Below are 14,058 nucleotides of genomic sequence, written 5' to 3'. Positions count from 1 at the left end.
CTTGGATGTGTAACAACCAGACTGTGTGACATCCATTTGGGCAGTCTCATTCCCAGTGGGCTTCGCAATGCACAATTTACAAATTAACACTGATCCATACCGGGGGAAGGAGAGAAAAAAAAATAGGAATTTATAGATTTACACTGATCATCGCACAGAGTTTCCGTAGATCAACGAAAAGGTTAAGATATCTCTTCAAAATATTCTGATATATTAAAAAAAAAGCCAAGCAACAGAGGGTTAAATGAGCAACACTCGGGGAAAGGGCAATGAGACAACCCTGGAAACACATCGAGTTTGTAAAATTTATTCCAACATGCTTTTTAAAAAATATGCCCAACTCCTTTACCAACTTTGAAACGTGGTAAAGACAAATAGAATACCTGTGAAAAACATTTCCATTCACAGTACAGATGTGTAGATGTACAATAGGGATCACAGACATCAAATACTGATTTCTAGGCCTTTTTTTTCCCTCTTAATTTTTTTCTTTTCTCCTTTTTTTAAAATGTATTCTCTTTTATTTTACAACGAGCTCTGTGCTTTTGTTACCTGCATTTCTCTATGGATATACCCCATACAAGTGTTGCAAGGTGCAATACTAGAAATTGGTGTTTCAAAATAATTACAGGCAAACGTACCAATTACATAGTAGTACTATACATATTAACAGTTACCTTTTTTGGAATGTATTGCCATTTTTTTTTAACAAAAAATGTATAGAAACTTTTCTTTTTAAACTGACAATTTTTTTTTTTAAGATTACATACAACCTCTGAAAAAGGTGAACAATCAATATTCTTGAAAAATATCAAATTTACCAAGATGGATTTCACGCTAACAGTACAGGAGTTAAAGTGGGGTTAAGTGCCAAACTGTTGATATCATGCAAGTTTACATTTTAAGATCTTGCTTTTTTTCCCCCCATTATCAAGTCTTCAAGACCACCAAGTATCTTGGCATCAAATTGATTTTTTTTTTAAAGAGACAGTATCCCTTTCCCTTGGCCCATTGCAGGCCTGGGTTTGAGAGTTATTTTAATGAAAACAGTGCTCATTCTAAAATACCACCCCTCCCCCCCTCCCCACCTTTTAGTTTTGAAAAAAAAAATCCAGTGATGTTTTAAGTTTTAAACTCACATCAAAGCCTTAATGAGACAGCACGGAAACTCTGATTTTGAAAACATACTCTCCACCCCCGCCACTGTTGAAACAAGGACTCTGTCTCTTTAAATTCATCACACACAGTGGAACAAGGTTTACCTGGCTGTAGCAGAGCAGTTTCCAAACAGAAACGCATCGAATACAAAGAAAGATTACGTTTCAATGCCAAAAAGCATTTATCTTAATAAAAAGGGATAACGTTTTTGAAGAGAAAAAGGCCATAAATAAGTGCGGAAAACTATGTCGTGAGATTTGATAATAGGACAAGGACCCAGGTAAACCTTCCAGCCATTGTAGTTTGATGGGGAACTTTTAGGTTTACATTAAGCTAACTAAATTTAAAATAATATTGTGCTTAAGCATTTAAGTGCAGCCAAAATAATGGAATGTCATAAGAGCAAATATAAAACTTAAGAACTCTTTCACATTAACTTCATTCCATCGGAAAGTGTCTGAAATGCTTCTAAGTGCATTTTTCGTACATTACATTTATATTTAAAATTACATTCATTAGAACTGACCAAAGTATTGCAGACCGCAGACAAAAGAATTTTCTGATGAGACAAGGTACTAAAAAAGTCACAGCTGATAGGGCAGTCCATCAGTAACGGTCTTTGGGTTCTCTCCGCGCCTCCCCCCGCCCCCGCACAACACCCCAAAAAGGCCACAACACAGATCAAAAGTAAGAAAAAATAGATGGTTTTTCCAAAAGCATCCTTGGACCTGGGAACTGTGCATCCTACAACTTATTATTAAAAGCTTCTGTGTCTCAAAATTACTTTCATTAACGTAGGAATTGATAGGCGAATAAAGACCTAGTTCGCCTTCTACCATCCCGGTAGTCACATGTTGCAACGGTAATGGAGTTGTTGACTATTTGGTAGCAATCAATCTCCATCAATGAGTCTACAACAGACCCGGACATGAGGCGAGGAAAACCCCCAGTGATGGAGAGTTTTGGGAACCATAGGTCCAAAGTCACCTGTTCCTCCCAGGCATTAAGTAGCAGGTTATACATGGGATGTTGCCATGGAGAATACGTTTGTAGTTCAGTACAAATGGTTAATGGGTCAGTGTTCGATTAAAAAGCTACATTCCAAAAAAAGCACCTTCACAGTCTGGCTTCTGCGCTGTTGACCCCAGCACCACTTTGCCCATAATTGTTTTTTTGTGGTTGTCTGCAACATTTGAAATTCTGCTTTGTCCAGACTAATGGAAGGTGTTAAATGTGAAAGAATCCTTACCAGGGTAGCCTAAGTGCTGAGAGTCAATCGTTGCAAAAGGATAAACACAACAGGGTCGAGATAAAGCCATTTTTTTTTTTGTCATCGTCATTTCTGCATAAGAAGCTGTAAAAAGCGCACAGAAAGACCACCAGGATGCTGGGGGAAAATGTAGCCATTTATAAACAATTAAATACAGAATACAATAAATATGCCTCATAGAATTATTTCTGTACACAGGAGCAGTTTACATTTGATCAATATAAAAATAAGTCTTCAGTGCATCATTACACCAATGGTTTTTTTTGTTTTCCCTTTGTTTCACATCATTCGACTCAAGGTAATTTCAAATGAAAAAAAAAAGACAGCTACTATGAATCGATTACAGACCTCTTAAAAATATTCACAGCCTCAATAATTCCCCCCCCGCCCCCCCCCTGCCCCCTCCCTTTTATACATTTGGAGCCACGAAATAAAAGAGAAAGGCACAAGTAACTGTGTACGTTTAAATAATACTGGACTCGGACAATTTTAAACAGGAATCTTCTGATGATTTTGGTCATGTTTACAAATATATATATATATAAGCGAATGTTTCGTTCGAACAACATTCGTGAGTATGCTGAAGGAAAACTAGTGTTGAGAAATGTCCATCGCATTTCTTCAAAGGTGAATCTGCATGGCTGTGGTTGCTATGAACTCCCTGTCTCATTGTCCTTTTGTATATCAAGGTGCACTAACCCTTCACCCTTAGGCTCTGGGCTGCTCTCCCTTTGCGTTCTAACTGGGTGACATTGTCCACTTGAAGCAGTCCTGCCAGCACCGGTTTGGAAAGAGTGGGGGGGACTCGAAGACTCAGACGAGCTGCAACTGCTTCCTTGTGAAGGGCGCGCGGCGACTAAAGTGCGGGCCGACTCGCAGTGGGTGCCCGAACACCCAAACTGCTTCTCGCTTAAATCCTTTGAGGTTCCTTCCCCACTTGCCGGAGGCTTTGGAGAGTGCTCGTGGCTGGTGCTGGGGCCGTCCAGTCTGGCTGAGCCAGCATCTGGCCCTGAGCGGCTCAGAGCGGCGATAGTGCTGGGTTCACAATAAATTGGTACCCTGTATTCCTCCTGTTTGTATGCTTCTTCTTCTAACTCAATGGTCTCTGTCCTCCGTGAAGTAACACTTTGTTTACTAATTCCAGCAAGAGAAGGTACCGTCATGAGAGGAGCTGTGGGAGCTGAAGGTAGCTGTAAAGGCAAAGGTTTCGAAGTCGTTGCGTCGGCTGATTCGGGCCTCAGCAAAACCTCTTCTTCTAAGTGTGCTGTGGCCTCTGCCTTACTTGCACCAAATGGGCCGGGCGCAGTCAGGTTTACGGGAAACCCTGACTGTAGAGAGACAATTGGAGAAGGCACCAAGCCCGGATGACAGCCTGGCCTTGACTGAACCATCTGAATTCCACCGATTGGAATCATGGGATACGGCGTCCTAACCAGCTGCTGCGAGTGCAGAGGAAGGTGACTGAAAACATTATCTTGTGCGCTCCCAGTCAGCCCACTATGACCGTGTCCTTCCAGTGCAGTTTGAGTATTCCTCGAAGAGCAAAAATGCAAGGCTTGGGACGGTGTATTTGGCTCTTCATACATGCTGCGGTATCCCATCCTAGACACCTTCTGTACAACAAAGAAGGAAGAGGAGGTTATATATCTGCTTGTGTTGACGATAACGCCTTTGTCACAATATGAAGTTACTGTTTTGGCAAACTTTTTACAATACTTTTATTACTGATCTCTGCACTCTTGGCCTCTTGCGCATCGCTGATTTTAATCGCTCCACCATTGGCAGCCGTGCCTTCAACTGCCTCGGCCCTAAGCTCTGGAATTCCCTCCCTAAACCTCTCTGCCTCTCTCTCCTCCTTTAAGACGCTCCTTAAACCTACCTCTTTGACCAAGCTTTTGGTCACCTGTCTTAATATCTCCTTATGTGGCTCGGTGTCAAATTTCTGTTTGATAATCGCTCCTGTGAAGCGCCTCGGGATGTTTTACTACGTTAAAGGCACTGTATAAATGCAAGTTGTTGCTGTAATTGTACTTGACTGAGTTTTTAAAATTAATACAAGTTTAAATGGGAATTACACCCAATTCATGGGGATGTCATTCACAGAACCCCAGACCAATGCAAAATGTTATTAACCATGTTAACCAAAGCCTCAAATTTCAAATCCATACGTTTGTCGTTTAATCCCTTCGCGGCCTTGCCTCTCCCTATCTCTATAACCTTCTCCAAAATGACTCTCCGTTCCTCTGACTCTGGTCCCTTGTGCATCCCTGCTCCCTTCATCCCACCACTGGCAGCTGTGCCTTGAGCTGTTTAGGCCCCACACTCTGGCATTCCCTTCCTAAATTTCTGTGTCTCTCCATCTCCTTCTCCTCCATTAAGGACCCTTCTTAAAACACACCTCCTTAACCGAGATTTTGGTCACTCCTCTTAATAACTCCCTCTTTGGCTCGCTGTCAATTTTTTCCTTATACCTCTGTGAAGCGCCTTGGGATGTTTTTCTACATTAAAGGCGCTATATAAATGCAAACTGAGTAGAAATTACATGTGACACACTACATGCAAGGTGAGTACCAGCATTGCTGGGGAATGATGCACTTTTTCATTGAGAGGCCATTGTCATCTTCATGACTCCTACATCAGATACAGCACGTCTTGATGCAGAGTAAAGCTCCCCCTACACTGCTCCATTAATATACGCTGCCCAGCCTCTGCAGCGTGCCCCCTACTGCAGCATTGCCATGTTCTTCTGTTCTTACGTTAACTACCTTATGGGCGCTCTGAGTTAGATTAAGGGTTTAATGCCAAGTTATCGACAATTTTGTGACAAAAATTAGAGAGAAAAGGAGCAAGAAAGAAAAGGAATGAGAAAATGGAGAAGGAGAATCAGGGAAGGAAAAAGGAGAAGGGAAAAAATGAGGAAAGGATAGAAAGAAAAAGGAAAAAGAGGAACACACACACACACACACAGAACTTAGACATAAAATGGGGCAAGGGAGAACAAGGATCTGCATCAGAGTGACCACCTGGCCCCTCTCATCCATCTACTCGCAGTTGGCTCAGAGTGGAACTTGCCAAATGCCCAGAAAAGGTCAGTGTCTGACTCCAACGCAGACTGGGTAAAAGAGTAGAAAAATAATTTAAGAGGCTCGTCTGCTCCCAGAAAGCGAACGCTACACGGGTCACAATTTATCCGGGTTGTTGATAAGACACTTGACAACATAGCCTAGAATGGCACCAAGGTGGTACATGCCACAGGTGCGGTGGTGTAGTGGTTATGTTACTGGTCCAGTGATCCAGGGGCCTGGACTAATAATCCAGAGTAATATGAGTTCAAATCCCACCATGGCAGTTTGAGAATTTGACTCTGGAAATGAAAAGCTGGTTATCACTTAAAGTGACCACGAAGCTGTGGGATTGTCGTAAACAACCAGTTTGCCAATGACCTTTAAAGGAAGGAAACCTGTATGTGACTCCAGTCTCACGCCAATGTGGTTGGCTCTTAAATGGCCTACCAAGCCATTCCGCTACAATGCAGCCGTTCAAGAAGAAAGTCCAACATCACCTTCTCAGGGAAATTAGGGAGGGGCAATAAATGCCGGCCTTGCCAGCCACGCCCACATCCCAAGAATGATCAGGTGAGTGCTTACTCTGCTGAATTTAGTACATCACGTTTTTAAAGCAGCTTGATTTTTCGGAAGGCAGAAGAAGAATTCTGCAGCCAAACAAGAAATGCCCAGCACTTCCGCCAGCCTTGGCTAAAACATTATGGGCGCTAAATTGGGCCGTCTAGCGCTCGTTCTTTTGGCGCTATGCAGCGTCCCGAACATCCAAGATGGTGTCTTGGAATGCGCCGGACGCCATTTAGGTAAAGGGTTTAGCGCACGCGCAAATAATGAACGCCGGCAGCATGTAAAGTGAGGAGAAAATGCATACAAGCAGTGTGCAATGCTGATTTAAAGTGATAATACACCATTTTGGGACAACCCTCCACTCAACGCACTGTCTTAACCACGACCATCTGAACATGTCTTAGAGTGCCTGGAGGACCCCCCAGCAGCGCTATTTAAAGGGACCATGCAGGATTTACAGGTTAGTTTCTGGATTATTACTTCCAGCTGCTGATGCATTTGCACCTGTTTTTGGTTACTAGGACAAGGGGACATAGCCTAACATTTAGAGCCAGGACGTGCAGGAGTTAGGAAATGCTTCTACACGCAAAGGGTGGGAGAAGTTTGGAACGCTCTTCTGCAAACAGCAGTTGATGCTAGCTCAATTGTGAATGTTAAATCTGAGATTGATAGATTTCTGTGAACCAAGGGTATTAAGGGATTATGGGGCTAAGGCGGGTATGTGGAGTTAGGTCACAGATCAACCATGATCTCACTGAATGGCGGAAAGGCTCAAAGGACTAAATGCCATCGTCACTTGCTGCCTCCTGTTAAGCGCCATCTTCTCATGCAAGAAAGCGGGACGTGTGTCTGAGTGATGTGCCTGTCATGGTTGAATTGCTGCCGGTGGGCGGCTTGAAACAGTGGTAATACGTGAGGGTGAGAGGAAGCATCTGATTGGAAGAATTGAGTACTGATTGAAAGAGTTTGTTGATATGTGGGTGATGGGGGGAGTATTACGTGGAGCAGTGGATGCGGCTAGTGGTGCAGTTGGCAGGAGACTCCACTTGACAGTTGACCTCATTCACCTTCACCACTCGTGTCAAGGCATTGACTTCTTCCTGCACTGCATCCATGTTCATGGTGCTGTGCGTCTGGCATTGACCTTGTTCCCCGCTGCCTCCCACTGCCTTTTGGGCAAATGTCTGGAGGGCCTCTTGCGTCCCCCCACCCGCCCACTGCGGATATAGGATGACCCTCCTTCTGTCCACCTCTTGCACCAATACCTCCAGTGCATCAGCAGAGAAACTTGGTGCACGCAGTCTCACAGACCTGGTACAAACTCAGATCGGCAGATTGGTGAGGTCTGACGTGCAGGTTGGGGGATGTGGGATTTAGTAGTGCGCAACCTTTATTCAATGTTTCAACATATCTCATCAGTTTGTAAACATAGGGATGGGAGCTGCATCTGTACGATGTCCGATCTCCGTTCACACTCCCTGCAGACAGCAGACTGTTAATTTTAGCAAATAACAGGTACTGGCTACGTTTGAGAGTTTGACAGACTGTCAGAGAGACAGCCGGCCTTTAAGAGATTGGGGCCCCCCCTGCTGGTGAAATGTCATTCCATCCCAATGGCAGTACTGATTTGGAATGCTGCTTTCAGGTGGGTGCCAAGACTGGACAAATGTCTCATCCTGCCAGCGAAAGAAGCACCGGGCGCAGGTTAATCGTGGATCGCGATACCCGTGTCCGGTTTTGGGCCCTATCCAATTTAACCCCTTATAAAAGGACTATAATCTTGCTTACCAATTTAACTTCAGATGGCTCCAGCTCTTTGCTAGATATCCTTGGAGGTAGACCCAATGAAGATGAGCCACTGTGCTGTGCAAGGAAAGAGGAGCTTTGGCTACTCTGCCAAACTGGTGTCAGACATCTGCTTGGCGATTCATCTTTCACTGGGGACAAATGTCTTAGAGGTGACTCTTTTCTCACTGGTGACAATTGTCTCCTTGGAGAGACATCTCTTCCTGGAGACAGGTACCTTGTAGACAACATTTTTATACCCGGTGACAAAGTTCTCCCAGGTGATACTTCTCTTTCTGGTGACAAGTGCGTTCCAGGTGAAACTCTCCCAGATGACACTTCTAACCTAGGCGATAGGCATCTCTTAGGTGACACCTCTCTCCCCGGAGACAAATGTCTCCTTGGTGATATACCTCTTCCTGGTGACAAGCATCTTCTGGGTGATAATTCCCTTCCTGGTGAGAAATGTCTCCTAGGCGATATCTCTTTTCTTGGGGACAAGTGCTCTTGAAGTGATGCCTCTCTCTCTGGCGATGAGTGTGAACCAGATGGGATGTCCCCTCCTGGGCACAATAGACTACCAGGTGATGCCGCTCTCTTTGGAGACCATGGCCTTCTCGGTGATATATCTCTTGATGGTGAAGTATCTGCACTTAGCACAGTCTGCCTTTTCATCATAGGGTCTCCTTGCGTAGATGGATAATGTTCAGTCGACGTCAATAATGGCATTGGAATGTTTCCTTCGAGTTGTGCCTGTGAGACACCTTGGGACACAGGAACCATAGTTGATTCTGAGGATTTCATTAGCTGTGTGGCTTGAAGTTGAGATGATGACACTGGGTAACTCATCAACGAATACTGACTGGCTAAACTAGATCCCTGCACTGAGGTGGTCTCTAATGATAAGACTGCAGTCTCCCCTCTGGATGATGTTGATGCAGTCCCAGCTGTTTGAGGACTGACACTTGCAATCTCCGAAGACTTCAAAAATGGCTCCTCTTCTTCCTCCTCTTCATCATCGTCATCATTGTCATCATCATCGTCTGATTCCTCAACATCCGAAAACTGATGCTCTTCCGCTGGGTCTGTGCCTTCACTTTCTTCTGCTTTCTTCAATTTTTCCTCACTGGTTCCTAAATCAGAAAAGTTGGGAAATAATTAGCATCAAAGAATATGAACATTTCTCTGTTTCACTTGTAATGGTAGAAAGAGATTCAATCATTCACCTTTCTCATTAAAAAAAAGCAACAGCCAAAATGCTCAAAGTGCTCATGAAACTTTCATTTTATAAGTGACAGATCAAGACTTGCACCAGTTTTTGAAAGAAGCATGTCTAAATTATTCTAAAAATTCTTTGATTTAATGCTTCAGGTGTGATTTTCCTATTGGCAATAACCATGAAGCACTGCTTCTGGTATTGGAAACCAAATGCTAGTTGTGGTGAAAATATTAAGTTTGGGGCATGCTGGTCAACAAAGTCTAAGTGCCTCCTGTTTGGTGACCCCGTAATAAGAGATACTCCTCCCTCTTTCTTAATTCAACTGCGGGATGCTCGATTTTTGTAAAAGTTAGCTGAACACCAGATAAGAAATGCCAATTCACCCATGTCTCCCTTCACCTGCTGGTAACCTCTGCGATAGCCTCCCTTGGTCACACCCTCTCTGAACAGAGAAACGGAAAGAGCCTAAAGGATGTTCAAACCTTCCATAGAGTTTCATGATTGTTTGTTAAAGCAGGGCCAATGGTGATGGTGAAAGTCCTCTGAAGGATTGTCTGTTTGTAAAGGTAATGCACCAGGCCATTTAAATGTACAGCCAGGCAATGGAAAACAGCTAACAGGCTGATATGGTGAAGAGTTGATGTTTGGAATTTTGACAATATATTCATTTGATTGTCCACGTGGTCACTGATAAGGTGTTCCAACTAGAAAGCACAATTATCCACTTAAACATGCATTTCAAGGATAACATTTCGGTAACACAGCAATTACCATTATAAATTGGAACAATGTAAGGGACATAGTAAATATGTAAGGGAAATAGAATCAGAGAAATGTTATGGTGCAGAAGGAGGCCATTTGACCTATCAAGCCTGTGCTGGTGTTTCTCTCCATGTGGAGAGGCTGGGAAATCATTAGCATCTAAAAATACAAACATTTCTCTGTTTCACTTACGTTGGTGGATAAAGAGATTCACCCACTTACCCCTCCCTAAAAATAAGCAGCGCATTCTGCCAAATGCTCAGAGTGCTCATGAATCCTTAATTTTAGAAGCCCCCAGAGAGTAGTGAGTCCGTGGAATGCGTTGCCGGCTGATGTGGTGAGTGCTGACCCTCTGCCTTCAAGAGGGAGCTGGACTGGTTCCTGACTGGGGCAGGGGTCGCATCATATAGAAGGTCTTTATAGATAACACTTGGTCCGTGTGATCTTCTGGACTGGTTTCGATCGCCTGGGGTGGGGGTCAGAGAGGAACTTTCCAGAGTATTTTTTTCTCTTATTGGCCCTGTTTTTTATTTATCTTTTATTTTGTCTCTCCCAGGAGAGATTACATGGCTGGGGGTTAGGTGGGGGGGGGTGGGGGAGAGGGCAGAGAGCGGGAGGGAGGGAAGAAGTGTCTAGTCGTGTGCTTCGGCCATCATGGTGTGGGGGGGAGGGGGCTTATGGACCAGCTGGTCTTTTCCTGCCTGTCAATTTCCTATCTTCGTGGATCAACATTTGTACCAGGTTTTAGAGAAATGTCTAAAAACTGTCTAATCCCACTCTCCTGCTCATTCCTAACTCTCCAGAGTGTGCCAATACTTACAGGAGGGTCCTTGGGACTGTGTTAATATTTACAGGGGGTTTCTGCCCCCCTCTACCCCGTCATCGAGAGAAGTTTGAAAACCACTGCTCTTTATATAAATAATTAAGATACAACTGACAGAAAGTTAAAACAAATACATTCTAAGCATTCCTCAACTTCTCGGAGTTTTACCAAACAGTCATGAGTGTCTCTAATGTGGCTTCTTTGTCCTGTTATGGCATTCTGAACTATGACCTGTAATGTATTGCACCTCTGAATGAAAAGTGGCAATGATTTTACAATGTGCGGTTTCCGATAGACGATATTTTCTGCCTCTCTGTGGCATTGTCCAGCCAAGCACGGGACCGCAATGGTAGTGAATATGCATTGCAATTCATGTGGGCAAAAAAATTCAACCCCAAGTTGCTACTGGAGGATTCCTTTCAAGTGTAACTGTAATTTTGTCAGATCACTATATCTTTCCGTCACACTGGCTACATTATATGCCCTATCCAGCTTCTGAGAAAATGGAATAAAAGATTGGGTCAAGTGCTGAAATGAAAATAAAAAAAATAGGCCGATATATATATTTTTTTTCTCCAATAAAGATTACACAAGACACTGACAGAAAGCAGAACAGCTTGGGAAGAGCCAGATACATTCCAGAGTCAGGTCACTTGTCCAAAAGCAACAAACATTTTGTGCTGTCGGGGACTCGAATCAGTGTCCTTCAAACCCTCTTTTCTGTTGTCATGTCAAACTCACAATCGGAAAATCGTAGCCAGTCTCATACCATCCCTCCGCTGGCAAACATCTATTTATACCTCTCCATGTCAAAGCAATTTCCCAGAATCCTTGGGTTGGCGGTGTAGACTCTTTTTACAGAGAATGTACAGCACAGAAACAGGCCATTCGGTCTAAATGGTCTGTGCCCGTGTTTATGCTCTACTTGAGCCTCCTCCCACTCCTCTTCATCTAACCCTTCTCTATTCCTCTCTCCATCATGTGTTTATCATTCATTTATGCGAGTTGCCTCAACTACTCCTTGTGGTAGTGAGTTCCACATACTGACCATTCTTTGGGTAAAGAAGTTTCTGCTGAATTCCCTATTGGATTTATTAGTGACTATCTTTTATTTATGGCCTCTAAATATTGCGGTTAAGCTACAACTCAGGACTACATGCACGCTAAACAGCGGAATCAACATGCTATAGAAAGAGCTAAGCGATTCCACAACCAACGGATCAGATCAAAGCTCTGCAGTCCTACCACATCCAGTCGTGAATGGTGGTGGACAATTAAACAACTAACGGGAGGAGGGGGCTCTGCAAACACCCCCATCCTCAATGATGGCGGAGTCCAGCACGTGAGTGCAAAAGACAAGGCTGAAGCGTTTGCAACCATCTTCAGCCAGAAGTGCCGAGTGGATGATCCATCTCGGCCTCCTCCCGATATCCCCACCATCACAGAAGCCAGTCTTCAGCGAATTCGATTCACTCCACGTGATATCAAGAAATGGCTGAGTGCACTGGATACAGCAAAGGCTATGGGCCCCAACAACATCCCAGCTGTGTGCTGAAGACTTGTGCTCCAGAACTAGCTGCGCCTGTAGCCAAGCTGTTCCAGTACAGCTACAAGACTGGCATCTACCCGACAATGTCGAAAATTGCCCAGGTATGTCCTGTCCACAAAAAGCAGGACAAATCCAATCCGGCCAATTACCGCCCCATCAGTCTACTCTCAATCATCAGCAAAGTGATGGACGGTGTTGTCGACAGTGCTATCAAGCGGCACTTACTCACCAATAACCTGCTCACCGATGCTCAGTTTGGGTTCCGCCAGGACCACTCGGCTCCAGACCTCATTACAGCCTTGGTCCAAACATGGACAAAAGAGCTGAATTCCAGAGGTGAGGTGAGAGTGACTGCCTTTGACATCAAGGCAGTATTTGACCGAGTGTGGCACCAAGGAGCCCTAGTAAAATTGAAGTCAATGGGAATCAGGGGGAAAACTCTCCAGTGGCTGGAGTCATACCTAGCGCAAAGGAAGATGGTAGTGGTTGTTAGTGGCCAATCATCTCAGCCCCAGGACATTGCTGCAGGAGTTCCTCAAGGCAGTGTCCTAGGCCCAACCATCTTCAGCTGCTTCATCAATGACCTTCCCTCCATCATAACGTCAGAAATGGGGATGTTCGCTGATGATTGCACAGTGTTCAGTTCCATTCGCAACCCCTCAAATAATGAAGCAGTCCGAGCCCGCATGCAGCAAGACCTGGACAACATCCAGGCTTGGGCTGATAAGTGGCAAGTAACATTCGCGCCAGATAAGTGCCAGGCAATGACCATCTCCAACAAGAGAGAGTCTAACCACCTCCCCATGACATTCAACGGCATTACCATCGCCGAATCCCCCACTATCAACATCCTGGGGGTCACCATTGACCAGAAACTTAACTGGACCAGCCATATAAATACTGTGGCTACGAGAGCAGGTCAGAGGCTGGGTATTCTGCAGCGAGTGACTCACCTCCTGACTCCCCAAAGCCCTTCCACCATCTACAAGGCACAAGTCAGGAGTGTGATGGAATACTCTCCACTTGCTTGGATGAGTGCAGCTCCAACAACACTCAAGAAGCTCGACACCATCCAAGATAAAGCAGCCCGCTTGATTGGCACTCCATTCACCACCCTAAACATTCACTCCCTTCACCACCGGCGCACCGTGGCTACAGTGTGTACCATCCACAGGATGCACTGCAGCAACTCGCCAAGGCTTCTTCGACAGCACCTCCCAAACCCGCGACCTCTACCACCTAGAAGGACAAGAGCAGCAGGCACATGGGAACAACACCACCTGCACGTTCCCCTCCAAGTCACACACCATCCCGACTTGGAAATATATCGCCGTTCCTTCATCGTCGTTGGGTCAAAATCCTGGAACTCCCTGTCTAACAGCACTGTGGGAGAACCGTCACCACACGTACTGCAGCGGTTCAAGAAGGCGGCTCACCACCACCTTCTCAAGGGCAATTAGGGATGGGCAATAAATGCCGGCCTCGCCAGCGACGCCCACATCCCATGAACGAATAAAAAAAAAACTTTTGGCGAGAGTGTAAAACTTTGGTAGAACAACAGTTAGTTAATGTGTTGTTGCGAAATAGGAACTCAGGAGCCGGATGTAGGAGGCCGTTCAGCCTCTTGAGCCTGTTCCGCCATTCAATTAGATCATGGCTGATCTGTACCTCATACCCATTCACCCGCCATTATCCATATCCCATGATACCCCTATCTAATAAAGATCCATCGATCTCACTCTTGAAAATTTCAATTGACCCCCAGCATCCACAGCTTTTTAGGGGAGGGAATTCCAGATTTCCACTCCCCTTTGTGTGAAAAAGTGCTTCCTCATCTCACTCCTAAATGGCCTAGCTCTAATT

General features: G+C 44.8%; 1 protein-coding gene across 2 annotated transcripts in view; it reads right to left on the bottom strand.

Annotated features, from left to right (window-relative positions):
* Positions 1–292: 292 nt before the first annotated feature.
* The window catches only part of LOC137342718 (transcription factor HIVEP3-like), a 382,091-nt gene continuing 368,325 nt past the window's right edge, over positions 293–14,058 (bottom strand). For both annotated transcript variants that reach the window (XM_068006860.1, XM_068006859.1), the window contains exons 9-10: positions 7,846–8,975; positions 293–4,041 (exon numbers count right to left, since the gene is read on the bottom strand). In XM_068006860.1, coding sequence (XP_067862961.1) covers positions 3,079–4,041; positions 7,846–8,975 — 2,093 coding nt within the window. In that variant the 3' untranslated portion in view covers positions 293–3,078. The remainder of the gene's footprint in view (positions 4,042–7,845; positions 8,976–14,058) is intronic.

This window comes from Heptranchias perlo, chromosome 26 (assembly GCF_035084215.1).
Source record: "Heptranchias perlo isolate sHepPer1 chromosome 26, sHepPer1.hap1, whole genome shotgun sequence".
Lineage (NCBI taxonomy): Eukaryota > Metazoa > Chordata > Chondrichthyes > Hexanchiformes > Hexanchidae > Heptranchias > Heptranchias perlo.
The sequence above is the reverse complement of the archived record's forward strand: the minus strand, read 5'-3'. Positions and strand labels throughout refer to the sequence as shown.